This window comes from Podarcis pityusensis (genome assembly GCF_964106645.2).
Source record: "Podarcis pityusensis genome assembly, chromosome: 5".
In the NCBI taxonomy this organism is placed as follows: Eukaryota; Metazoa; Chordata; class Lepidosauria; order Squamata; family Lacertidae; genus Podarcis; species Podarcis pityusensis.
In genome coordinates, this window is record NC_138032.1 from 38974247 (window position 1) to 39001851 (window position 27605).

At 41.8% G+C, this 27605-nt stretch overlaps 1 protein-coding gene across 1 annotated transcript in view; it reads right to left on the bottom strand.

Moving 5' to 3' along the window:
* STAG1 (STAG1 cohesin complex component) overlaps positions 1-27605 on the bottom strand; it is a 113277-nt gene that overhangs the window by 11269 nt on the left and 74403 nt on the right. Inside the window, exons 10-27 of the mRNA XM_081006661.1 lie at positions 25884-26007; positions 23026-23124; positions 22380-22459; positions 21154-21261; positions 20811-20925; positions 19716-19833; positions 17835-17938; positions 14923-15015; positions 14736-14825; positions 14265-14468; positions 13599-13669; positions 13125-13212; positions 12299-12379; positions 4987-5079; positions 3689-3863; positions 2119-2258; positions 783-884; positions 355-503 (exon numbers count right to left, since the gene is read on the bottom strand). Coding sequence (XP_080862787.1) covers positions 355-503; positions 783-884; positions 2119-2258; positions 3689-3863; positions 4987-5079; positions 12299-12379; positions 13125-13212; positions 13599-13669; positions 14265-14468; positions 14736-14825; positions 14923-15015; positions 17835-17938; positions 19716-19833; positions 20811-20925; positions 21154-21261; positions 22380-22459; positions 23026-23124; positions 25884-26007 — 2034 coding nt within the window. The remainder of the gene's footprint in view (positions 1-354; positions 504-782; positions 885-2118; positions 2259-3688; positions 3864-4986; positions 5080-12298; positions 12380-13124; positions 13213-13598; positions 13670-14264; positions 14469-14735; positions 14826-14922; positions 15016-17834; positions 17939-19715; positions 19834-20810; positions 20926-21153; positions 21262-22379; positions 22460-23025; positions 23125-25883; positions 26008-27605) is intronic.

Below are 27605 nucleotides of genomic sequence, written 5' to 3' on the forward strand. Positions count from 1 at the left end.
AGTCAAAGGTGATAAAAGGCACCCCAAGCCACTGAGACAATTTCTGTCACTTTAGGCAGCAGAAGTCAAATGTTCCAGTTTACCACCCAATCTGACAGAGTCTAGAGAGGGAGATGGAATTGCTATACATCCCACATCCTTGATGAGGTAGACTAGTCAAGGATTTTAAAATATTAACCTAATACAAACATAAATTTATCTCCAACACCAGCATATTTATCATAAGCATATATGCTGAATTCATAAATAGAAAGAACAGCAAATTGTCATTATTATTTGACAAACTGACACGATTCCACACTAAAAATCTCTCACACAGGTCAAGTGCCTTTTAATGTGTCCCTTGCCACTCACTTGTGTAACGTGGCTACAGCCTCTCTCGTCTTGATCTGGTCCAGGCCAAAAGTAAGAGCAAACCTTCGGGCCAACTCCTTAATCCCACTGACATGGGCTGATGTCCTGTCCAAGTTAGGACCTTGCTCTTGAACAAGCTCGTTAAACAGCTAAAGAAAGAATTGAATGGTTAAAATTTAAAACACAAGTGTTTCAAATGGAAGTCTGCAGCATATACATGGGTGTCAGCTGCCATGTAATAAATATTTAGGGTTACATGAATTTGTTTCAACACTGGAAATGAATGACAACAAATCTATTAATTATGTCTAACACAGCAGTAAAAAGAAGTCGTCAGTAGCAATAAATATAGCAGTTTGGGGGGAAAACATCCACTTTAATTCAGAACTGTTTCACAAGTTACAATTCTTGATGCCTAAGATTCTTACCTGCTGCAAACTGAGAATGAGGGTTTTTGCACACTGAATTTTATCAATTTGCCTTGTTTTACTCAATGTCTCCTTAATTATATCCCCATAGTCATTGTAGTACTAAAAGAAAGAAAATAAACACTCTTTTAGTTGTGACATGTAACATTTAGTCTTGACTATCTTCAATTTGATGCTTTTGAATTATGGTGCTGGAGGAGACTATTGAGAGTCCCATGGACTGCAAGAAGATCAAACCTATCCATTCTTAAGGAAATCAGCCCTGAGTGCTCACTGGAAGGACAGATCATGAAGCTGAGGCTCCAATACTTTGGCCACCTCATGAGAAGAGAAGACTCCCTGGAAAAGACCCTGATGTTGGGAAAGATGGAGGGCACAAGGAGAAGGGGACGACAGAGGACGAGGTGGTTGGATAGTGTTTTTGAAGCTACCAGCATGAGTTTGACCAAACTGCGGGAGGCAGTGGAAAACAGAAGTGCCTGGCGTGCTCTGGTCCATGGGGTCACGAAGAGTCGGACACGACTAAACGACTAAACAACAACAATCATGTATTCTTTCTATACAGTGGTACCTCTGGTTACGAACTGAATTCGTTCTGGAGGTCCGTTCCTAAGCTGAAACTGTTCTTATCCTGAGGCGTGATTTTGCTAATGGGGTTTTCCGGTGCGCAATTTCTCTTCACATCCTGGGGCAAAGTTCACAACTAGGAGCAGCTACTTCTGGGTCAGCGGAGTTCGTAACCCGAAGCGTTCATAACCAGAGGTCCCACTGTATTCTGTTCCCCTTCAGTTGACAATGCTTTATAGTGAATTTAGGGATTTTTGATGTGGTGCAGTGGAGGAGGAGAGGAAGAGGAAGCCCTAACGTGTCATTGGATGTCAATCAGAGGGCTGAATTCACACTCTTTGCTCTTTGTATGGAAGAAGCTTCCATACATAGAATAAGAACTCTGCTCATGGAAGGACTGTTTCCATGAGTGGCACTCTATTTCTATGAATGGAAGCTTCCTAGAGACAGGGTTAGTCGGTTTTACATTGTTTGGGCCAAAGAGCTAGCAATCACTCCCACACGCCAATATATTTCAGCTGTATTATTACTAAAAATCTTGCAGGATTCATTGAACCATAAAATTATAGAGTTGGAAGGGACCCCAAGGGTCATCTAGTCCAACCCCCTGAGATGCAGGATTCAAGGATAATTAAGACTAGACAAAGTACTAACGCTGTCCAATAAGGGTATCATTCAAAACAAGGCAAAACCACATCCTGGAAGTTAATGCAGTTCACAGCACAAATCTGATATTATTATGAGAAATGAAACAATTATGGAACCATACCTTCATATAATGTTTGAAGATATCAGCTGCTGCATGCATGTCTACAATGTCATAAATTATAAGTTTGCTAAAGGCAGCCAAAAGGTTTCTTCTCTTGTGTAAAGCTTCAATTTTATTAGCTTCATCCTCTTCATCTCCCTCTAGACATTAAAGCAGTAAAATATTTGTTACCTTTGAAACTGACATTGAACTCTACTTCACAAATTCAACTGGCACTCAATACAATTCACTAAAATATGATTGGATGGTTTAAGTGGGATCACAGTCAGACAGAAATTTGGTGAATACTCAAAATGAATTATGAGTATTGGTAGGAGTTTGAACTCTGGAAGTTGAGCTCTCATTATAACTAAGCCACAAATTTGACATTTTGACTAGTCTAGTAGTTGCATTTGCACATCATAATAAAGCATGGTTTAGTGAAATATGCATGAGAAACAACAGGCTTTAGCTCACACACTCCTTCCACCCTGTGGCTGGGAGGAGGTCCTCAGAAGCTTTTAGTTTGAGTTTTAGATAACCGTCATGCTGTCTGACGCAACAAATTGTGGTTAATGTTAACCATGGGCAGTTTCAGACAAGCCAACTTCAAACCCTACTTACTGAAGCTGTCTTGTTTGAACTAGCTATGGTTAGTTTGAACACAATTCTAGATCTGGATGATACAATGAACTGTTGTTAAATGAAACTGAAAATAAATGCTTTCAAAGCCCTCCTCATCCATTACATGGGAAGTGGTGATGGGAAAGCATGTGAGCCTAAGGCTTCCTATAGCTTATGCACATCATGAGAAACCATAGATTATTATTACATGTGAAGGTGGCAAGAATATCAAGCAGTTTTTTTAAAAAAAGTAAGGAAAGCTAACTGAAATTCTATGAAAAATTATTACATCTCAAATTGTTTTATTTTACTAATCATTATTTTGTTTGCCACCTTTCCATAGTTAAAACTTTGATCAAGGCAGCTTACAACATAAAATATTTATATAAACACAAATAAAAGCAGTCATAATAAATAAAAATACCTAAAAAGTACACAACCAAATTGAACAATTTCCACATAAATCATAAGCTCTAAAAATAAAGATACCCCTCCTAAGCAATACTCCAGCTGCATGCACCAAAACACTATCAATGCAATACAATCACTTCTGATATTACTTGTAAGACACTGGTGTGCAATGAGTGGTAGCATATACAACAGTGATGGAGGACCTGTGGCGTTCCAGATGTTGCTGGACTACAACTCCCATCATTCCTGATCACTGGTCATACTGCCTAGGTCTATTGGGAGTTGGAGTAATCTGGAAAGCCACAGATTCTCAATCTCTAATTTACAATCTTGTGGTATGCTCATTCTCTCTGTGAAACAGATGAATTACTAATGATACCACATTTCACACTCCCATGAAGTAACCTAGAAATGGGGTTTAGAGGACAAAAACACTGATAAGGAAAAATAAATATGAGGAAAATATAGCCCATAAATGAAATAAACATGATAAATGGGTAAGGTGTGTGGTTTTTGAATCTATGTGCAAGTATAAATCAAGATAACAAACATTTACCCATGCTCTGGTTCTCATCATCCTGGTCAATGAAGACATGGTCCATTACAAAGCTAAGGAGTTCAGACTGGAGACCTGAATCTGGATTAAACACCAAAGGTTGAAGACCCTCCCTGCCTCCACTCATCAGCTGGTGGCTAAAAATCATCAACAGATCACAGAGCAGCATGAAAGCCTGGAACACAAAATAACTGCAGTCAATCACTCTGTAGACATCAAGAAAGGCTCAGATTCCAAATGAACAACCTGAAGCATGAGATTTCAACACAAATATTTGGTGGATCACACAATTCAGCTGTTGCAGAGGAGAACTGCCAATAAAGGGCAATGCTGAACTAAGGAAAGCTGCTTTAGATGAAGCAGCAAGTTATTATTGACCTCTCTAAGTTATTATTCAGCAATAACTGGGGTGTACATGTTGAAAAGGTTCAAAGCTGCATGGGTAATAAATCCTTGCCATTACTTCCCAGACAGCTGAAGAAAAGGTGTGTAATAGCTACTATAAATAGGTGTGTGTGTGTGTGTGTGTGTGTGTGTGTGTGTGTCTATATCTATATCGAGAAAGAGATTCCTATTCCATCCTAATGCCTATGCACCATTCAGGAGCAGCTTAAAAATAGTATCATAGATTTCATGAACCAAACCAATCAAGATGTTAATGGCATAATTTACCTTCCCCGCCTCCATAAATTAATATCTGTGTGTCTGGTGTTGTCACATTTCCATGAATTATTCTAGATTGGACACTTAGTTGTTTTTTAAAAGTACAGTGTGAACTCTTGAATTCAATGAGAGTGGTTTTGACATTACATTAAACTTGAGTGCTTATGGGAGATAAAAGGAAGGAAGCGGCAAGAAAATGAATTGTCCACTGAATTCTGAAATGACACCTAGTTCTTGAGGTTACTTGCAAGTAATTAATTCCTTCGGTACATTTAAAGTTCTGATGAAAATAAAGGAAATCTAATTTTTGTGCTGCATGACATGATAAAAACAAGCTCTTTGCAATGAAGATACTTAATCTTCATCCAGAATCCAGTCACATAAAATTAAAGCATCTTTGACTCTGTGGCTAATTATATTCATCCTCTGTGAAAGTTGTCCCCAACAAACAAAAATGATTTTGGTAGGCAAAAAACAAAACACTTTTGCAAAATTTAACATGTCTGTGATTTTATTATTCATGCTAATCAAGGAGTGTGTGTGTATGTGTGTGTTGTTTTAACACGGTGTAAAACACAGCTTTAAAATATTTACTTAAGTTTGACATGTTGAAAATTTGTTGAAATTTCTTTTACCTCTTCTTTGACTGGAGTGTTTACATTTGATAGACACTGTTGGCAAACAGCCAGAAATGATTTCACTGTTTTCCTCAACACCAACAAATCTTCCTGGAGCAAATATTAAACAGAAATTAATTGTTTACATATTAATCAAAGTTTGTCTAGTCAAGACCAAAATAAAAAAGGATTATAGTAGGATTACTGAATAAACTCCCAGTCCATCAAGACAGCTATTGAGACAGACAGAAAGACAAAAGAAAACTAAACCAAATTACACTATTTATAAATAAAGTAATTTTTGGCCTAGACAAGGCCTGCAAGGTGGTTCAGAATCACTTTTAAAAAATCGTACTATAACACGACAATAAGTTACAGAGATCTGTTAAAACCAAAGCCCAAGTAACAGGCATATAGTATGAGGGGGCAGAAAAATATAATTTGTATAATCTCACAAAACAATATTTGGGAGTTTTGTGTGTGTTTCTTTAAAGTGAAAAAATTGTGGAATATTGCCAGTTTCAGCAGATGGGGCTACTCAATCCGCTCCCCTTCCCAAGCTGCTTTGCTCCCCATGAGGTAAAAAATCAAAATAGAAACACCACACACACAATATGAGAATCATGAATCTTTTCCTCTGAGACTGTTGATGCACTTATTCTGGCCTTAACTCTGCAAAAATAGAAAGCTTTACTATCCATAAAGCCCATCATAATCACATACATTCTCAAAATTAGCAAGTTAAGACACCAGGGAGCAATGAGGTATAACACAGAGAATGGATGTTACTTTTGCTGCAGACCAGAAAGCTCACTGAACAGATATGACTAATACCTTGATTGAAAAGTTCATACCTTTACACATGCGCTCAGACAAACAAAAACAACAGAAAGATCCCCTGCTTCAAGGGTGCTTAATCAATAAAAACAATAGAATAATCTATAGTTCTAAAACACAGCCAGCAAGTTAAAAGTGAAAGGGTCAGAATATAAGAGCTGCAACCATGAACAGTCTCTTTAAAAACCACTAAAAAGCACGGGAGAACAGGACAGGCATCACTTAGTGTCCAAAAGATAACAGATGGTACAAAGGACTAAAGAGGTAGCTTGATAATTTGGTTATCAAGCATTCTCTTAGAGGCAGGCCTTAATTCACATGAAGAAGTACGGTAATAGGAGAAAATTGCACTGTAATATTGAATTTTTCCATGGTAACTGTCAGGGAACTGACATCGGAGCCAGAGGCGGAGGCGAGGCTCTCAAGCGATGCTGGAGAAGGGCCCAGCAGGGGGAGAGGCGGCTCACCAGCTGGGGAAGGAAATCAGCGTAACACCAGGGATAAAGGGGGGCAGATGGGGGAATCGGCGAGGGGGCTCCAGGACTCCTCGCCGGAGATCAGCGAGGAGAGCACGGGTCCTCCGCTACCCACGCCCTCCCTGCGCAGAAGACTTCCGCGCAGGGAGAGTAGGAGGAGACTTGGAGTCAAACAACTTTTATGCTGGAAAAGGTTTAAGAAACGCCCACTGACGGATTCTGCTAGCGACTGAGCAGCCACGAAGTGTAGGGCTGTCCAGACAGAAAAGGTTTAACAAGGCAAACTAGCCAGGAGTGGCACCAACTTGCGCACGAGTAACCCCTACATTTATTACAGCAATCCGTCAGTCCTTGACGTTGCTTGTGCGCAGCGACAGGCAGGCAGCAGAATGAGCCAGACCGGAGAAGCCGGCGCCACGGAGGGAGCAGCTGGAGTGCAAAATCTGGTGGAGAGGAACCGAGATTTGGAACAGCATGTGGCTCTTCTCACGGCACGGTTGGAAGAAAGGCGGGCTCACGATGCACAGGTCAGACCCACCCCCGTAGCAAGGAAGGTACCGGGACTGGTACACAAGTTTGGGGGGAAGCCCCAGGACTACAACGCGTTCCGAACGGAAATAGAATACGCTTTGGAACTGCAGCATAAGGATTTTGCGGACGATGGGGAGAGGGTGGCCTACATTGTTGGGCATCTGCAGGATGGGGCCAGGGAATGGATCAGGCCCCTAATGGCGACGCAAAATGCCGCCTTGAAAGACCTGAGGAAATTCTTCCAGGCGATGGATGCGATGTATTCCAGTGATGTGCAGCAAAGTGTGACTCGGCGGGAACTGATGGGTTGTAAACAGGGGAACCAGTCAGTTAGAGACTACTGGTCGCGCTTTGCCATGTTAGTCCACCGGCTCGGGTGGGAATTGGACTCGGAACCCATTCAGATGTTGTTTGAGGAGGGATTGTCCCCAACGGTGAAGGAAGAGCTTTCCCGCACGCCCCGCACGCAGTCGATGGATCAGCTGACCAAGGCTGTGCTTGCGATTGGCGTAAGACAGGAAGCACGGGCTCAGGAGAAGAGCGAAAGGAGAGGGGAACGTTGCCATGACCACCGCATTCCTGAAATACCGAGGCAGCCTTCCCCGCCGGCGGAGCCAATGGAAATTGATGGCGTGCGCGGGAGGTTTCAAACTCCAGTGAAGGTCGCAAAAGGGAGGGAAAGGATTGGAAAACTAATAAGAAGTGTTTCCTCTGCCAGCGGCCAGGACATTTTGCCAGGGTCTGCCCGCAGAGAAAGGCCTGGCAAGGGATGGTGGGAGCTGCAGGGGGTGAGGAGGAGATGGTAAAGGGGCAGGAGCAGGGAAACGCCAACGCTTGGCTGCCACTCAGCGGGCACAGCAGCCAGGCCAGCAACCAATAGAAGTGCCCCAACCAGACCCCCCGAGGGCGGCTATAGCCATAGAAGTGGTGCTAGAACTCCCGAATGGGCACCCAGTCAAGGTGAAAGGGCTGTTGGATTCAGGCAGTTCCTGTAATTTCTTCAGCAAGGACTTTGCACTACAGCACCAGCTCCACCTGCTACCCCTGGATTTCCCCTTGCAAGTAACCACCATTGATGGCAGGGAGCTTCTGGGAGGGGAAGTGACGCACCAGACCCCACCAATGAGAATGAGGGTTTCCAGGCAAACGGAGACCATCGCCTTTCACGTAGCCTCACTGGCAGGGCCCCCAATAATATTAGGGATGAGCTGGCTAGCACAACATGATCCAGTGGTGGCATGGCATCAGAGAACGGTCACCTTTGGGTCCGCTTACTGCTTGGAAAACTGTCTAGGGGGGGAAACCCCAAGAATGACCGTGGCCAGGGTGGCTGGGATAGCTGTGGAGCCGAAAGGGGAGGTGCCACCACAATATGCTGACCTGCAGGAGGTCTTCAGCGAGAAGGAGGCAGATAGACTACCCCCCCATAGGCCCTTTGACTGCCAAATCAACTTGCTCCCTGGGGCGCAGCTACCGGTGGGTAAACTGTATGCCATGTCGGACAGGGAGATGAAGGAGTTGCGGGAATTTATTGACAAGAACCTGAAAAGAGGCTTCATAGGAGAATCAAAAGCGGTAGGGGGCAGTCCGGTGTTCTTTGTGGACAAAAAGGACACTAATCAACCCAGGCTCGTTGTGGACTATAGGGCCGTCATATTGGTATCGGAACCAGTGACCTTCCCAATGCCCAGGATTGACGACATTTTAACACGGGTGAGGCAGTGAAATTTTTTTACCAAGCTGGACCTCAGGGGAGCATACAATTTGATTAGGATGAGGGAGGGGGACGAATGGAAGACCACAATGTTCACCCCCCCCTGGGGGCCTTTGAGTACTTATTTATGCCTTTTGGATTACAGTCGCGCTCCGCCTGTTTTCAAGCTTTCATGCACCACGTGTTGGGGTCCCTGCTGTACAAGAACTGCGTAGCCTTCTTGGACGACGTCTTAATCTATTCGGACAATGAGAAGCAACATGTCAGAGACGTCAGGGAAGTGCTAAAGAGACTGCAGAAACACCAGTTGTGGGTCAAGCTGGAAAAATGTCAGTTTCACACCAGAGAAGTCGAGTTTCTGGGGTACAAGTTGTCAGACAAAGGCCTAGCTATGGACCCAAGCAAGGTGCAGGCGATGCTGGAATGGAAGGCCCCCAAAACCCGGAAGGACGTGCAGAGGTTCCTAGGGTTCAGCAACTTCTACAGGAAGTTCATCAAGAACTTCGCCCACTTGACAGCGCCCATCACAGATTGTCTCAGTAGCAAAAAGAAGTTTGTCTGGACAGAAAGTGCCCAGCAATCCTTTGAAAGACTGAAGAAGGCATTCGCTTCGGAAGAGCAGCTCCTGCACGTTGATCTGGAAAAACCCATGAGGCTAGAGACCGACGCGTCCGACAGAGCCATTGGGGCGGTTCTTTTGCAGCCAGGGAGGAGCAAGCAGGAATGGAAGCCGTGTGCCTTTTTCTCGAGGAAGCTGAGCAAGTCGGAGCAAAACTATACGGTGTACGACCGCGAACTGCTTGCGATCTATGCGGCGTTTCGCCGATGGCGACATCTGCTGATAGGGGCACAGCACAAGATCCAGGTTTGTACTGATCACAAGAACTTGGAGTACTGGAGGACCGCAAGAGTACTCAACCAGAGACAGATTCGATGGGCACAGGAGTTCTCCAAGTTTTCCTTCGAAATCCGATACGTGCCAGGAGAGGAAAACGTAAGAGCAGATGCTCTCTCCCGGAAGCCGGAGTACATGGAAGGAGAGGGACCGCCGGAGATACGACACGTGATCCCCGAGGACCGATGGGTGTGTGGAGGGGCCTTGGTTGGGAAACGAGAACTGGCCGGGCTTACTAGAAACGACGTGTTCGCTCAAACTAAAATCCGGGAACTCCGAGATGGAAGAGAAAACCAAGGGGGTTTTGAGGAAAAGGAAGGGGTGCTGTACTATAAGGGGGCGCTGTATGTACCGGGGGAGACCGTGAGGGGAAAGGTACTCAAACAACTCCACGACAACCCCACAGCTGGGCACTTTGGACAGCACAAAACCATGATGCTCGTCACCAGGCAGTTCTGGTGGCCAAGGGTGAGGGAGGATGTACGGGAATATGTACGGGGGTGCGACCGCTGCCAAAGGGCAAAGGGGGAAAGGGCTGCCCCCGCAGGGTTACTGGAACCCTTACCCACGCTGGGAAGACCCTGGGAGGTGGTGTCCATTGATTTTATGACCAAGTCCCGGGGGAAGACAGCAGTCGTGGTAGTAGTCGATCTATTGACAAAGATGTGCCATTTCATAGCTTGTTCACATGCGGTGACCGCAGAGGAGACAGCCAAGTTGTTTGTGGATCACATCTTCAGGTTGCATGGGGCTCCCTCGAGAGTAATTTCGGATCGCGGGAAACAATTTACTTCCCGGTTCTGGAGGAAGCTCATGAGCTTGCTGCAGGTAGAGGTGAGCTTCTTGATGGCGAGACATCCGGAAACCAACGGGCAAGCAGAAAGAGCGAACAGTGTACTCCAGCAATACCTACGCTGCTACGTCAGCGAGAGGCAGAGCGATTGGGTAGAGAAACTAGCGCTGGCTGAATTTGCGTACAATAATGCTGAACATGTGTCCACGGGAATGAGCCCGTTCATGGCCAATTATGGGTGTCACCCCAGGGCCTTCCCGGGGAGTGGGGAGGAAGGGTGGAGCGTACCTGCGGCAGAGCAGTTTGTGGAAGAAATGGAGGCCCTGCACCAGCAACTTAAGATGAACTTAGAACGGGCCAAGGAAATTTACAAGAGGCAGGCAGACAAGCACCGTAGGGAAGGGGAGACCATACGGGTGGGGGACCGGGTGTGGTTGTCAACCCAAGGGTTACCCTTTAAGGGGGGGTGCAAGAAGTTGCAGCCAAGGCGGCTGGGGCCGTTTGAGGTAACACAGCAGGTGAACCCCGTGGCATTCAAGCTCAAGTTGCCGGACAGCATGAAGATACACCCGGTGTTCCATAGGTCCCTACTCTCACCGTACAGGGAGGGGCGGGGAGTCCCGGGGCGGGAAGGCAAAGTCACCACACACCCGCAGATAGAGGAGAGGGAACACCACAACCGGGCCACGGAAATACTCGATTCAAGGTGGCGAGGGCGCCAGGTGGAGTACCTGGTAGCTTGGGAGGGAGAACCCGGGTCGGAAAACACGTGGGTTCCCGCGGAGGCAATCAATGACGGGTATCTTGTGGAGGAATTCCACAGCCTGTTCCCGGACAAACCCAAACCACTAGCGAGATTCTGGGAGGAGCAATTTGGAACCACAGACGATGAAGAGGATTTTGTGGGTTTTTCTGCCTCCGAAGAGGAGGGAGGAGAGGCTTCGGAGGAAGAAGAATAAGACTGGGAGGCCCACCCCGCGGGGAGAGATCGGAGCGGGTGGGAAGCGGGTTTTGAGTCCTCAGAGGATGGCGACAGCTCCTTCCGGGGATTCCCCGCATCGTCGGCCGAGGAAAGGGACGAAGTTGGATCAAAAGGTCGGGCCGGGGGTGAAGGGGGTCCTGGGGGGTAGGTGGATGTCAGGGAACTGACATCGGAGCCAGAGGCGGAGGCGAGGCTCTCAAGCGATGCTGGAGAAGGGCCCAGCAGGGGGAGAGGCGGCTCACCAGCTGGGGAAGGAAATCAGCGTAACACCAGGGATAAAGGGGGCAGATGGGGGAATCGGCGAGGGGGCTCCAGGACTCCTCGCTGGAGATCAGCGAGGAGAGCACGGGTCCTCTGCTACCCACGCCCTCCCTGTGCAGAAGACTTCCGCGCAGGGAGAGTAGGAGGAGACTTGGAGTCAAACAACTTTTATGCTGGAAAAGGTTTAAGAAATGCCCACTGACGGATTCTGCTAGCGACTGAGCAGCCACGAAGTGTAGGGCTGTCCAGACAGAAAAGGTTTAACAAGGTAAACTAGCCAGGAGTGGCACCAACTTGCGCACGAGTAACCCCTACATTTATTACAGTAACTATTCCTGAACTTGATATGCAGAGGGTAGTTATAGTGCGTCTGTGAGGAAGCTGCAAGGCCTTCATATAAGAATCTGAGATTATGGATAAATCAAATTGACAAGGCTTAACAATGACTTCTGAAGCACATTCAAGAAGTTAAATCTTGTTCTTCTGTTCCAGCTAAGATAGCAAACTAGCACATGTAAACTTTGCTTCAGCCTGGGATACATTTTCTATCAGTGTCTAGATGAGATGCTAGTCTGAGAAACTCTGCTCTTTTAGCAAAAGCAAGTGCAAATGCATTAATATTTCACTTAATATGTAGGGAAAATCGTGGACTCAAATTAATTCCTTTTAAAAATCTATATCTACCTCACTTACATTCACAGCTGTATGAGTTGCTACATTGTAGAAATACTAAACAAAACTAACCATGCAATGATACATGGAAGGACACAAAGGGGAGAGCACAGCAGAATCAAATGAGTAACAACACCTTCAGAAAGATTGGAATCCAAAAGTTTCTTACTTTTGAAGGAGATCCTTCTGTTATCTTTACCAGCTGCCAGAGAATAGAATAATGGGAACACTGAAGAGCCTGCACCACTATCTGAAACAAAATGGACATAAAATGAAGACAGAAGTGCAAAGTTATGCAATTTGGAACATAAATAGTTTTTTGTGGGGAAACAGCAGGTTGTATAATCCACTTTTAAAGTGTTATTTTATCCCCCCTATTTTAGTATACTTTAGGGGCCATTTACTTATCTTTGAAGCTAGAAAAGAAAAACTGAGACTTTCACAGTAGTTTAAAACAATGCGACATATACTGAGTATTCTGACTTCTGGTTTCAGCCAGGTGATTCCCAAACTAGAAATGCTTTAGTTCGATAATATGAACATTGCTATGATTACTAGAGCACAACATCAACGTCACCACAAGTGACCTCAAGGAGGCATCACAGAATTACAAGAAAGCATTAGGTGACTGGAGAAACATTTAATTGTGAAGTATTGACAAATTCTTTATTACAGATAAAGACAACCCTGCCTATCGCTATATCAGCAGTGCAAAATATAAATCATAATGAGTCAGGCTCCCTTCTAAGAATGCAAAATTAAAGCTTGCTACAGTCAGGGAAGACACATTCCATGTTGGAGCCTTGTCTACAAAAATTAATCATTTTATATGCTTGTGGATTCCTTTTGAAGTACTGTGTAACTCAGAAGTCTTTAAATTACATTTCTGCAAAAAATGAGATTGTATTTCTCAATTAATCTTATTCTTGCACTTATTTTTAGAAGGGGGAATTTAAGTTCCTTAGTAGAAACTAAACACACATTGCCATTATTACCTGTTCTGGCATAGCTCCATGTTCAATTCCAGTCCTCAGTAACCTGTAGCAGTTACTAAACAAATCCCATTTTGTAAGATCGTGAGCACTGAAAGTAGTAGTAAAAATAAAATAAAAAATATCAATATACCAAATAAAAACATAACAAAAATTGTTCTGTTACAATAAAATCATTGCTATGATTAGGTGGATTAGTAACTCAACTGTGCATCATCTCTTAAAGCAAGGATTTGATTTAGAATGGGTATGTTTCAGAACCATCTTGCTCAGTGGCACTGAACATTTCATCAAGTATTTCCAAAATATGTGCTTAAGTTCTACACATGACTTGAAACCTTCCAATTTCTTTAGCACTTTTCAGCCTTTGTTCTACATATCACTTTTTCATATCTTCTCTAATGTTGTGCATCACGGGTAACTTGGCTATGTAACTACATCAATTGATTTGGCTATCAACATGTCAAAGGCACATACTTGTGGAAAGACGTTAACCTCTTTAAAGTGGAGAGAACGTTGTATATGTCATCATCATCGGCTTCTTCTCCCTGGAAACAGAACATACTGGATCAAGGACTGAACACTTTATACTGTGCTTAATTTACAGTGTTACAGTGTTAAGAGGTTAAATCCATACATGTATAGCCTACCTACAATTAGTGATGGCAACTAAGATTAGAATTGAGATCCTGTGCATTTTGGAAACTAAATTTTCCTGTTCCAAATGCCTGAATCCATTGCAAACTGAGTCAAAACTCGTTCAAAACTTCAGGCTTTGAACTTCAGTTCAAAACTTCACTAGGAGACGTGCCAAGCACAAAAGCTGCCCATTCCCTTTCCCATTCAAACTCACTGCTACAGTTGGCAGACCTCACTGTGAACTCCCAGGAGATGTTCAGCTCTGCCATGGCTGCATCTCAGGTACAAGGATTCATGAGTGATACGGTTTCCATAAGACTTTATATCACAGAAGGGCAGTGATATAAAAGTTAAATGCTTTGGACTAAATACGTTCATTTTTTCCCCCACCCACCTCTGTGTCTGGACCCTTTGCTTTTTACACCCCTAATACTTAACTTAGTTCTCATTTGGCTTCCTGGGATACAAAAAAAAAGGTACATAATTAAGAGATTTCAAATGCACCTCGTTTAGCAAATCCTCTACAGAATGGTTGAATCGGTCCACAAATTCATCAATGAGCTGGCTGTGAGCTATGTCAACTCTGTTCTGAATGGTATATTCTTCACTGCACAGAATGCTATATGTTTTGCTGCAGGCCTCAAGAACATCTGATTCCACATGCTTTTCTACAACGAATTTAATCTGTTTCAACAAGGCATCCAAATGCTGTGGGAGAGAGAGGAAATCTGGTCATTTATTATCGTATTATAAATTCTTATATGTTAGTTAAACATGCAACTACCAAAGACAACAACAATTAATTACTTGTGCCCCGCCTGGGTTGTCTTAACCACTCTGGGCAGCTTCCAACAGAATATATCATACATTAAAAGCAACATTAGACAGCTTATCTAACACAAACACATCAATACAAATCAGTGGTATTCAGGCACCTGAAAGTTAAACAGAACAGCTATTTGGGTATACTATTACCTTTTCCATTCTTCCTGTACTGTAAATTTCCAAGTCAAAAAACTGAGGAATTTGAAGAAGGTTTGCTACCTTTTCAGCATCAGCAGAATACTGGTAACAGAGAGAAGTAAAAAGGGAAAATAAATACCCAGATGACAAAAAGCAATTATGCAACTAGCATTAAGAAATAACACTTTAGCGAATATACCTTTGACAGTAGCATGGGAAGTGCAATAATGAAGTGTTCCGTTAGTTTGTTTCGATCATCTATCTGAGTTTTTCTTTCTTTTGCTGTTAAAACCTATAAAAATTAGAAGTATATTACAAAACAAAGTACAATTCTTGGCTGCAACATTTCAAAGTCATTTTAAAAAGGCATCAGTGGAACTTTTTCAATTAGTATCTTTTAATCTAAGTGGCACAAAATGCACCTACTGACCAGGGAAGGCACTATATTAGTGAGACAACCATCTAAATTGTTAAAAAATCTTTTAAGTTATTAAAATGGCATTAAAGCTGACTCCACTGTAATAATGCCAGGTCAACTACAGCAGTGTAAATTATTACAGCAACACTTGTCAATGTAACTTATAAGTGCACCTTTCAGTTTCTTGTTTTGAGGACTATACTAGCTACACACAAACTACACACACACACAGAGAGAGAGAGAGAGAGAGAGAGTGTGTTTAGCAACCAATGTCATATTGGCTTGGTTTGCACAGTATGCTAAGCCATGGTTTCTTAACCCATGGCTTGTTTGATCATCGGACTCCTGCTCCATAGCTTAACTAAGTTTTGTTAACTTCTAACAAACCATTAAATGAAGTTATGTTTTGGCCAGGCATTACAAGATAACACGGTACCACAGATCTATTGTGGCCAATGCTGCTGATTCTCCCACAAATACTCAAAATGGTGACCTTGCTCTAATACATGGGGTGTGCCAAACTCTGGGCACTACAAGTCACCAATAGCAGATTTCCTTGCACCCAGCTGGGTAGATCAAAACACTCTCCCTCGTCAACTAGTGATCAGCAATGGTGAGGACAAAAAAACAAGCATGGAGGCATACACAAGAGAAGTAGATAGGGAGATGGAGGGGAAAGTCTGAGGGGAAAGAACTGAAGGAAAAAACACTGAAGACCCTGAGAAGGCAGTTCGAATGACAGAAGGATAGGTGGGAAGAGGAAGCAAAAGGTCACTAAACTCATAAATGGACACAAAGCAAACACCAGAGAAGCTACAAATGAGAAGAATATTTTTCAGAGAAAAATGACCCAACTATCACAAGCAGGGTCAGTCTTCAGAGGACCCTGACTGATCCTTCCAGCAGGAGGCATCTTCCCTAACCATGGCTTGACTGCACCATTCAAGTCACTTGCCAATCTACAAAGCTGAGAGGCAAAATTGGCTAGAAAATGAAATGAATCCCTTGTTTCACAGCTGCTGCACTGCATGGCAAAGCGACTGCAGTATACTCTGTCAAGTTAACATCTATAGTATCAATAAGGGGATGAGTAGGAAAGTAAAGTACAGCGGAGAGATGCACAGCAACAGTCAAAGAGGTGGGAAATAATAAAATTTTGGGAGGAACCAATATTGTCATAGCTAACATGTTTAAAAATGGCTAAGATTTTTTAAAAATCACACTTCTGATGGTAACACCATGAAATCCCATGAAGCTAAAAGGCAGCTCCATCAAAGCATGACAAAAAAGCCTGTTGCTAGCTGTTTGTTACTTCAGAGTAATTAGCACCTTCTAGCCAATAACATGGCAAACCATTCACGTGGTGCCTTGAAGTCTCATTCTTTTTGTGCCAACCCTACTCCCCTTGCCTAACCCTGTTGACTTAATGTTAGTACATGTTAAATTGGATTATTTTTAAGGCAGTAATTTAGTGTTAGAGGTTCAGAGATATTTTTTTTAAGTCAGCATTCAAGGGCACTCTTACATGTCAAAGGTAGCACTTGTAAGCATGGCCCAATATGATGAAGAGACCCAGAATATCCAGTCCCTTGTACCCTTTGATTTCTAGCAGACAGCCTCACAGAGGTTAAGAGCAAAATTTAAAATATGTCATCTTTCTGAGATGTGCCAGCAGTGCTACCACCCACAATGCGACCCAATGCAGGGAGAAAATGAATGCCTTGAAAAAAAATCTCAAGGAAATTCATCACTCACAACAAATGCTTCAGAGTGCAACCCAAAATTATGCCTTTATCCAATAAGCTGGGATCTATTCTTCTAGACCAGAGGATTGCAACTCTGACCTACACAATTCAGAGTATTCCTGACCAGCATCAAAGGATTCTCCCCAGAAAACCTGCAAAGTGAGCTTCACAAGATGCCACAAGATTTCATGGAGCAGTCTGCCCTCCAGTCAAGGGGGATGCCCCATGTCCCAGTCTATTCCACAGCAGGTAGGCTTAGGAACTCGAGGACAACAGATAGTCTGTGGTGAGTTGTAGACTAAGTTGAAACCACTAAAAAACAGGGTTGCTGAGACTCCTTATCAGCTGGACAAACATGATGTTTCTACATAGCACACACATTACATTGTTTCCAGTATTAGGGAGGACAGTAAACGCATATCAGAAACCATGACAGAAGATATGAGAGATTCTGCTGTTGGCATTGAAAGACATAAGCTACAGAAACCTGTTTTAAATCAAAAAGAAACTACCATACTGGAGTGCATTCGTGCTGCAATGCATAGCTGACCACTTACACTTCTGCACCAACAAATATATTGGCCTATGGGTTACATGGTGCAGCAGTATGTGCAAGACCTCTGTCAATGCAACCATCTCTACTGCTGCCACCAGCAAATCCCCCAGGATTCTCCTGTCATTAATCTCCCTGGGAATTCTAAAGAGAAACAATGCCGAATTGTCATTGGTCAATAGAAATCAATCCTAATAACTCACATGTCACAAGAGCTTCCTTGTAAAAGGACAATGAATGACATACTATTTTAAGTGTTAATAGTCTTTATTCAAATACTATTTCGCAGCACGTGTTTTTGAATTATTGGTTCTCTAATGGGGAGCTACTCCATGTCAATAAAATAAATATAACTTGGCTGAACAAAAGATCTTAGTGAAAAATAATTAACTTACCCTCTTCCCAGTTCCCCTGCCCACTGGAGGGTGTGCTTCTGCGGCTTGTCGAATGGTACATACCATCAGCTCTATAAGTGCACTTTCCTGCCGATCAGACATCGCTAAAGAGATAACAAGAATTTAAAAGTGAGCTGCTGAAATGAAGACAATTGGTCTATGAAAGAATCAACAACCCAGAATCTTTGTTTAACACCATGGGCATTTTACAACTGATTAGTTCACTCTTTGATGTTTTTCCAATCCATTGGTATTCATCTGAAAGGTGGCTCTCCATTGCCTATAGAAGGTCATTAGGTTGGGAAATGGCTCCACTTAGTAGTTGAAAGTAGTAACAGAACTTGAGGGAAGCAGGCAGCTTCCATAATTCAGTTTATCTACTCACCAAACCTGAAAAGTTCATTTAGGAATGATACACCAATGTCTAAAGAGAAAAAAGACCTATATCGCTAAGAAAAAATATAGCCAAGAGCAGGCATAGGCAAACTCGGCCCTCCAGATGTTTTGGGACTACAACTCCCATCATCCCGAGCTAACAGGACCAGATGATGGGAATTGTAGTCTGAAAACATCTGGAGGGCAACATCTGGAGGGCTGGGTTTGCCTATGCCTGGCTAAGAGCCTAGCTAGCAGTACGTGAAAAATACAGAACACTTATCCTAACTGAAAAGTGAATTTTGCAGCCAAAAACTAGCGTGAAGTCCTGATGTCCTTCTACAATGGAAAACAGGAATGGAAAACCACCTTTCAGATCAGTACCAATGGAACCTTCTCATTACTGGTGAAGGTTATCTAGTTGGGAAGTATAACAGTGCCCTAACGAAGGTGGGATATATGACTGTGAAAGGAAAACTGCTGAAGAAGGGCACTTTTACCAAATGCTACTTCAACTGAAGAATAGGCACCAATGTTTTAATGCCTAGTGAAAGTACTGGGAGGAGTCCAGGTAACTGCTTTACACACCTCTAAAGGCACCACAATGGCATATGCTGTCCTAGTGGCAGCAGCTATGGTTGAGTGAGTGATTATCTTAACAGGGACTGGAAGGAACTACAATAAATAAGCTAGGGACATGAAAGCATGGATCCACCTAGGTAAGGGAAGGAGGTGGGAGGGCTCAAGTACCCTGCCAAATATTGGCGTCATTCTCTCCCCCACCCCCCGTACGACAAGGCAGTGTGCAGCCCTCAGGTTCTATGTCAAATTACTCTTGCAGCCCACTTGGTATGAAAAATTGGACCACCCTGCATTACAGTACTGTTTTTTTCAGAGAAAAACAATGTTTTTAATTATTTTTAACTGCCAACCCTGTCTTTTAAGTCATTCCAAGGGATGTGTTTACATTAGAGGGGTGGGATATGATTGGATAAATTGTTATTATTCTTCTCAAGATCCCAGAAGGCTACAAGCCACTTCACAATACAGAAAACAAGGTTCTTGCACTTAGTCAGACTTAAAACAAAAAAATTCCTTCTAGTAGCACCTTAAAGACCAACTAAGTTAGTTCTTGGTATGAGCTTTCGTGTGCAAGCACACTTCTTCAGATACACATGTATCTGAAGAAGTGTGCTTGCACACGAAAGCTCATACCAAGAACTAACTTAGTTGGTCTTTAAGGTGCTACTAGAAGGAATTTTTTTGTTTTGACTATGGCAGACCAACACTGCTACCTATCTGTACTTAGTCAGACTTGACAGTACAACTGAAAGCTTAAGTATTTAAAAATAAAGATAAAATCTAATTTTAACTTTTACTGCAGTAAAGATATAGTAATCTGCTGACTATCGGCAACTGTCAACTTGTGTTCATTTTTCCAGAGCCCCAAAATGGAAGAGAGCAGGCTACGCTATGCTGATTTCATAAAATCAATGTGATACGTACCTTCTTCACCTTGGACAGGTTCTTCCAGCAGCAATTCTGTCATGCATTCCCAGTCTTTTAACAATTCTTGGGAGCTCTCCCATAAACTGTCCACCAAGTAAGCTGCGTGTTCATGCAACTAGAAATAATGAATAATAATTGAGAAGGTCTCTCAGACACATATACCCAATCAATATCTGTCAGTAGTACTCTATAAGAATGTAAGTGGTGCAATAATTAAGAATATGGACATTATAATCCTACCCTGCTGTAGCTGATAAAACATGGCTGGCGAATAGGGAGTTCGATAGCACTGCTTGTAAAAGCCCTGTGCATGGGTCTTGTCAGGCACTAAGGATGCCTGACTCTTATGAATTAATGTATTAATTTTTTTGCATCAGTTAATTCGTAGAAATCATGTGGCAGAATGACAGTCATGTATTATGTATTACATTTTCATAAACTGATGTGATTTAAGCAATCTGTGAGAAACACTTTCTGATTGAAGAAAACATTTGCTTCTGTGATAAATTAAACAAAAATTAAATTTAGTGCAATTATGAAGACAAAAAATGAATTAGCCATTCATATATTAGCCATGGTATACTATAAAAGGAACTATGGTGTTACTGAAACAGTACATTCAGTTTCAAAATTATTTTTATTTAGCAGATCAAAAACAGGTAGCTGTGCTGGCTCATTAGAACAAAATAATAGAATAGCACCTTTATTAATATATATGTATAATGCAATGAGCAAGCTTTCAGCTTTCAGTTGCACAGAATTATGCAGGAGCAATGGTTTTTAAAAATTGAAGGAGAAAAAAGTTGTAGTGAGGAACCTGTCACTTCTGTTGCAAGGGAGAAACAATGCTTGGACTTCTGAGCCACATATACTAGAATGCTGATAGTGCACATCAAACCATAGTGCACATTAAACCATAGTTAAACAAGATTCGTAGCTTAACATGAGGTGGGAACAAAGTCAGCATATCTTAGTGCCAGAACTAAATAAGCAAGAGACTCAGAATACTTTTTGAAATTAACAAGTTTATTAGACACAATTTTTGTAAAGAAAGAGATTGCAAAATTTAAGGAATTTAAAGTGTAATTTTACCTCGCTTTCAAGAAAGAAAAGAACGAGCATTCTAATAAGATTCCCATTTGGACTGTTCCGTCCTCTCCTTTTGGCTAGTGCTTCTTCTGCTTGAGGGTCATGCCGACTAAACAGTCTAGAAACAGAAGATAGTACTTTTCATATTCTGGCTCAGTTTTACAAATAACATTTTGGGCCACTTTTCTGTTAAAATAAAGTCTTATAGAAAAGCACTTTAAAAAATAACCTAAAAGCAAGTAGCATAAAAGTAATTTAGTCATTTAAGCACCATGCCTTTAATGGTAGTTCTCTAGATTTTCCTCAATATTTTGCTATTTTCTTCAGGCAAATTAGATAGGCTTACTTTTTGTGAAGGAATTCCCCTGCTGCAACTGCAACAGGCCGATGTGCAGAATACACCAAATGATAAACATTCTCACAGTCTTCATTGGACAAAGCTTCTTCACTTCCACTGGGGAAAAAACAAAACATACCTCCTGAATCAAACCACTCAGCTACAGCTTTACTATCTACCTAAAATTACATTTGGAACAGATAATATACGAAAACCTAACTAGGTCTCATTCAAAATTCAACCAAGGTATTTAACATGAATGACATGGGATGCTGAAATACACCATGCAATTTTAAAACCAACAATTATTTTCCATGTAAAAATTAGTTTTATAGAATACACCAGGTGTATGAGTGTCCAGGTGAATCTAGGGAACAGATTTGCTAGGGCTTCAAGGGGCCGCACTGGGAAGGGAATCGGTGAAAGTTACTTCCTTCGTACATTAGCAGCCTTTGGGACTGCCATTTCAGTTCTCTGGACACAGCCTATTGCCTCAAAGTACTTTTACAGAACAGGTGCTGGCTTTCCTAAGCAGACATGGCTCCCCTGAAGACAGCATTCTTTATACTCAAAGTGATGTAGAATTTAACTGAATGTAGCTAATTAACTCAGGCGAGTATCCTGCAGGCACTGATTACAAAGGCACTAAGCTATCAAGTGGTATAAATACAGCAATGCCTTGCAGCTGACGGCACAAATGTTCTCCACTGAGAAGTATTTCATCTGAGAGGACATAACACTGCTATCTGTAGTGACTCTTACAAATGCAAAACATCCCTTAAAATTATCAAGTACATCCATGTTTGAACAAGGCCTAAGCTGTAGCCCGAGGAAGGTGCTTTAATTAATTGCTAAGCATCAGAAAAGGAGAGAATTGTACCTGCCAATGTGCAGAAATGATCCCAGCAATTAAACTTATTATGCTCCCTAAGTAAGTAATTTTACGTCAAACACAGCATGGAAAACTGATGGAACTGCATCAGGTACGCTCTCATTTGTATGATCTCTTTTCACAAACAGGGTGAGCCTGATGCCTTGAACATTTTGGGCAGAGATACTCAAAGAGCATTTTATGCAATATAAATAACTAAAATTTGAGGATTACTGTAATACAAAAATAGCTATAGTGGAGCATCAGTGTGTAAAATTCTTATTCTTATTCTTATTATTTAGACAATGCACTACTTTATATCACACAATGCAAGTATAATATATTGTTGGCAAAACATACTTACTGAAGTATTAATGTGACTAATCGAATGGCTTCTACAGCAACATCATATTCCTTATCAAGTGTCATTGATACAATGCGATCCTGAGAAAGATGGAACACACATGAATTCAGAAGAAACAGCTGAAGACATTTAAATAGTCTTAACAGGCAAACTTTTCTGTAAAACATGACAAGCTGTTTCCCCTCAAAACACTGTAGGAACAACATGAAAGCATCCTCAGAAAGCTATAAATCAAAAGTATTGCATGCAATGGTGTACAAAAAATTGAACAGAAAAGTCATACATCAGTATGTATGAAGTGGATGCTGAGTATGGTGACTGCTAGGCAAGATATAAACCCTACTGGGCCCTGCTAGAGCATGTGGACCATAGCAAATTCCTGTCCATAAGCCAATGAAATTTATTACATACATTTTTTTTGGGGGGGGGGAGTAATAAAGTACCAAGTTTGGACTGTAACACACTATGGCATGTACGCTCCATATGAGATTTTAAACTTTAAAAGGCCAATTGTCTTATAGTGCTCAAAAATGCTCATCTCAGCAACCAGAACAATTTATACAAATGTAAGCTTCATGATACATTTTGTTTGTACATGACTTTAAAGAAGGTTAAGTTTTGTGCCGTCATAGTATGTCACACTTACCTTAAATCTATTCGTAAATAGCTCCAATTTGGGGAACAACTCTCTGTTGGTGTACAAACTCTGCAAAGCTTTCAGACACTTCAACCTCACTTCGCCTTGCTAAATAAAAACATATTCAAAAGTATTAAAAGTAATCAAATCCTCAAGAAAACCATGCACCAATGACCTAACCATTCATTTCATATAATACTTATAGAATGAAATTTTTAAACATTAAAGATATAGAAAATTGTAAACTTATTTTCTATATTAATCATCTTTCCACCAAGTACTTGGGATGACTTACAACACTAAAATCACATCTATCCACTAAGATTACAGATTTCATTACAAACAAATTAATTTCCTCCCAGGATAATTGGATTGGCAAAATATATAAATCCCTGCTGCTCTGGAGATTTTATTGAAGTGTGGTGTATAAATCTCTCCAAAAGTAACTATAAAAAGCAATTCAATACTATACACTAACAAGGACTGGAAGCGTAATTCTTTTATTTGGAACTGTGCAGTATCATTTCAACAGCTTGGGTATCACATACCATTCCTAAGTCTTGCCTTAGGTATTGCTTCCCTCAGCAGCACTATTGGCTATGACATCATTATTGCTATGATTACTGCTCTTTTTAAAAATTGAAATGCCATGTTCTCTAACTGAAACAAATATATACCATCAGGAAAAACTGTTATTATATATTAATTCAAACTCCTACAATATTTTCCCCAGAACAATATTCAAGCTTTTGATTATGGCTGAAATACAGAGAAAGCTTGGCCCCCTCCATCCACATTTTAAGACAGACTGCGGCAACTGTGGCCATCAAGAAGAATCAGAATGGCAAGTCTGTCAGTTGATACCATGCCGACGACAGCCATAGCCATCATTTTAATATAAGGGGTAAAGGTAAAGCGGGTAGCAGCAATTACAGCAACAGTGCAACTTAGTTCCAGATATTTTCATACAACACAGGCGGAGAAACAGTTAACTTTGGATACAGCTGCTGAGTAACGACAGAAATAACAATAAAAAATAAGAATAAATTTTTATTTATATCCTGCCCTCCCCAGCCGAAGCCGGGCTCAGAGCGGCTAACAACAGTAAAATGATGCAACATTCTAAAATCATTTCATTATAAAATCAGTTCAAATCAAATTAATGGCAACCATTGGGCTAGAGTTCTGCCAAAGGATTACCAAAGGAGGGGGTCAGGCTGTGCCCTGGCCAAAGGCCTGGTGGAACAGCTCTGTCTTGCAGGCCCTGCGGAAAGATGTCCCGCAGGGCCCTAGTCTCTTGTGACAGAGCGTTCCACCAGATCGGGGCTACGGCCAAAAAAGCCCTGGCTCTGGTTGAGGCCAGCCTAACCTCTCTGTGGCCCGGGACCTCCAAGATGCTTTTGTTTGAAGACCACAAGGTCCTCCGTGGGACATACCAGGAGAGGCGGTCCCGTAGATATGAGGGTCCTAGGCCTTAAAGGGCTTTAAAGGTTAAAACCAGCACCTTAAATCTGATCCTGTACTCCACCGGGAGCCAGTGCAGCTGGTATAGCACTGGGTGAATGTGGTTCCGCAGCGAGGACCCTGTAAGGAGTCTCGCCACGGCATTCTGCACCTGCTGGAGTTTCTGGGTCAGTCTCAAGGGCAGCCCCACGTAGAGTGAGTTACAATAATCCAGTCTGGAAGTGACCATCGCGTGGATCACAGTGGCTAGGTCAGGGCGAGAGAGGTAAAGAGCCAACTGCTCCTTTACTGCATTCAGATTACATCCTTTATTGCTTCCAGATTAAAGGGGATCAACAGGGGGCTGCTGGAAGATCTACACCTTAAATAACAGACCACCAATACCAACTGTTTGAATTATCCTGCTACAACCAGCTCAGGGCATGGCTGCTTGAGCACTGTAAGGAAGGCGGTATGACTAATCAACCTGGTATTCAAAACTTTGTTCTGTCACCACGCAACTCCCAATTTACATAGGGTTACGTTCCAAGGTACTGCACATTTATGAGACATCATGTGTATTTGAAACACCATTGAAAAAGCCTGCAAACACTTGTTCTGCACTCTCCCCTCTTTGTGACATTTTTTAGTCACTTCCAGGTTCAGTGCGATGCATGTGTGTATGGTCATGCACATATCTGACATGCCTAAAGCGGTTGCTGCCTGTAATCTAGTTTCAAACATGAATCAACATCCTCAGGTTGTCAGAACATGATTATTAGCCAACAGGATAATGTTGCTGGCCAATAATGCAGACAGAATATGCATGTTGGCAAGAGCCTCAGTTTAATTTTTCAGAAGCACTGCCAGTTTGGGGGGGGATTGCTGCTATAATACCAGATATAAAGAACTGTGCTAATGAACCGCAGACTATAAACCAAGACAACACATAATGTCTTCAATCTGGCACTATTGATTTTTCTTTAACAGGTTTATACTTAACAACTTCCATTACTTCACAGTTGTGAAAACTTATCCATTTAAGTTAGTAGAACCAGTCATAAGGGGAAAATATGAACTAGCCTAAATTAGAACATAAATTCCATCACTATCGCTACATTTCTTTCTGACAATTATGAAGATTCCACATAAATATAGGTATTTCATTTTAAGTAGCTTCTTTCATGCTGACCATAACAAGGTTTCACAGCTTTTCAAGAGATGAGGAAAAGTAATATGAAGAAAGACACTTATGAATAATGTTATACGTAAATAAATCAGGAAAACCAGGTACAATTGAATATAATTTAACAATATCGCTAGAAAGAAATATGAAGAATGCAGAATTTTATTCTGCATTTAAACGAGAACACAGCACATGAAAAATGCTTCTGGAGATCTATGTTAGTGCATGTAAAACTTACTCTGTCATGAAGCGTCCAACCAACATATTTTAAATAACTATCATTCAGGAAGGCATCACTGTACATTTTCATCCATACTCCGATTTCTTCAATACAAACAGCTCTAATCTCAGCAATAGCATCACTGTGAAAAAAGGCGAGAAAATAATTTGTCTCCCTGCTTCTTCTCTGGGTGTTCTTATATATAGAGAGAGCAATTTTTCATCATTTTGCACAATGTTAACCCTCTCTAATGTCACAATTTTGCCCCTAAAATCACTCAGCCCTTTAACCCTTGCTGCTCTTCATGCTGAAAACTGTCTCCCCTAAGACTTCAATAATGCCATTTCTTACTTTTCTTTTTTTTTCAAAGCGCTTATTTTCCAATAAAAGCATCCAATTAACATATCAAATCAAATCCAATAAAAATAATAAAATAAAATAAAAAAGGTCCAATTGTCTTCCAAATTGTAATAATTTTGTTTTGACTTCCCACGGTCTGAATTTCGAAGCGCATTCAACATCATAGTCCTGCCTCTCATCATCCTCAATGTTATTCATAATTCTATGTCCGATTTTTCCCTTCCACATTTTGACTCTGGTTCTACGATCCTCACTCATGTCAGAAAACCGATACTTTTTTTTCCCTATGGAGTGCAGATTTGTCCGTATATTGTACTCCTTGAGCTGTTTTTTCATCGCACCGCTTCATTTAATTGCATCCAATTTCAAAGTTCTGTCCAGCTCTTTGAGAGTTGGTATTTTGGCAGCTCCCAGATCGTTAATCTTTCCCGTCCAGGTGTTATCAAAGAAACAGAGAGAAATTTCCTTCTGTACCCTCCTTGTTGATTTATCTTAAACAGACTGTTTGCAATGTAGCCATATATCAGACAGTTAGTAATTGGCTTTGGAATCTTCCCAGTCCCCCCTCCGGGCCCTAGAGGGGGGCTGCCAGACATCCATTTAGCCCTCTCTCTCGCTCATAATCAAAAAAAATCTTTTTGCAAACAGTTGTATATGTAATATTGTTTCCAGTCTTTATAACCAACCATCCGTTAGCTCCTGTTTCTCTTAATCAGGGAGGCATTTCAGATATTCAGTAACGACGTGGTGGGAGACGCCATTTTGTCCTTTGTTTTCGTCTTTAACAGACATTTCCGGTCTTAGAAGAGAAGTGGCTGCGAGTAGATCCCAATTATATATGAAAGTCCATCTGAACTCACTTTTTGAAGAGCAATTTAAGTTCTTAATGAGACTTGGCATGCATTACGGATTGTTGATGTTAAGGATAAAAGAATGTTTTTTTTATATACCAAGCCCCTCCACATTCCAAACGTCATGATGAGGATCTCTTTGAAGTTCGATCTTTTGCACCAGAGACTGTACATACTGCAGGTTTTTTCCAGCTTCTTCAATTCAGAGCGTGTCTGTTTGTTTTCCAAATCTTTATATTTTCCCAAACAGATGCGTCCGGCTATGGGGTGGCGTCGCAGGAGTGTCAGCCGTCCCTAGCTCCGTGACCCAGTGCCCCTGCCGTCTGCCACATCAATGCCATTTCTTACTTTTCAAAATGTAACTTTTCCATGAAGCCTTTGGCCTGATCCCTTAGTCTCCATATCCCATTATAACTAAACCTGTGTGCGCATAACTGAAATTATATTCTTCTTTTTTTACTGTAGAATGCATTCATAAATTTTAAGCAGAAATGGAAACTTAACATCTTTTACTACTACCTACATCTAA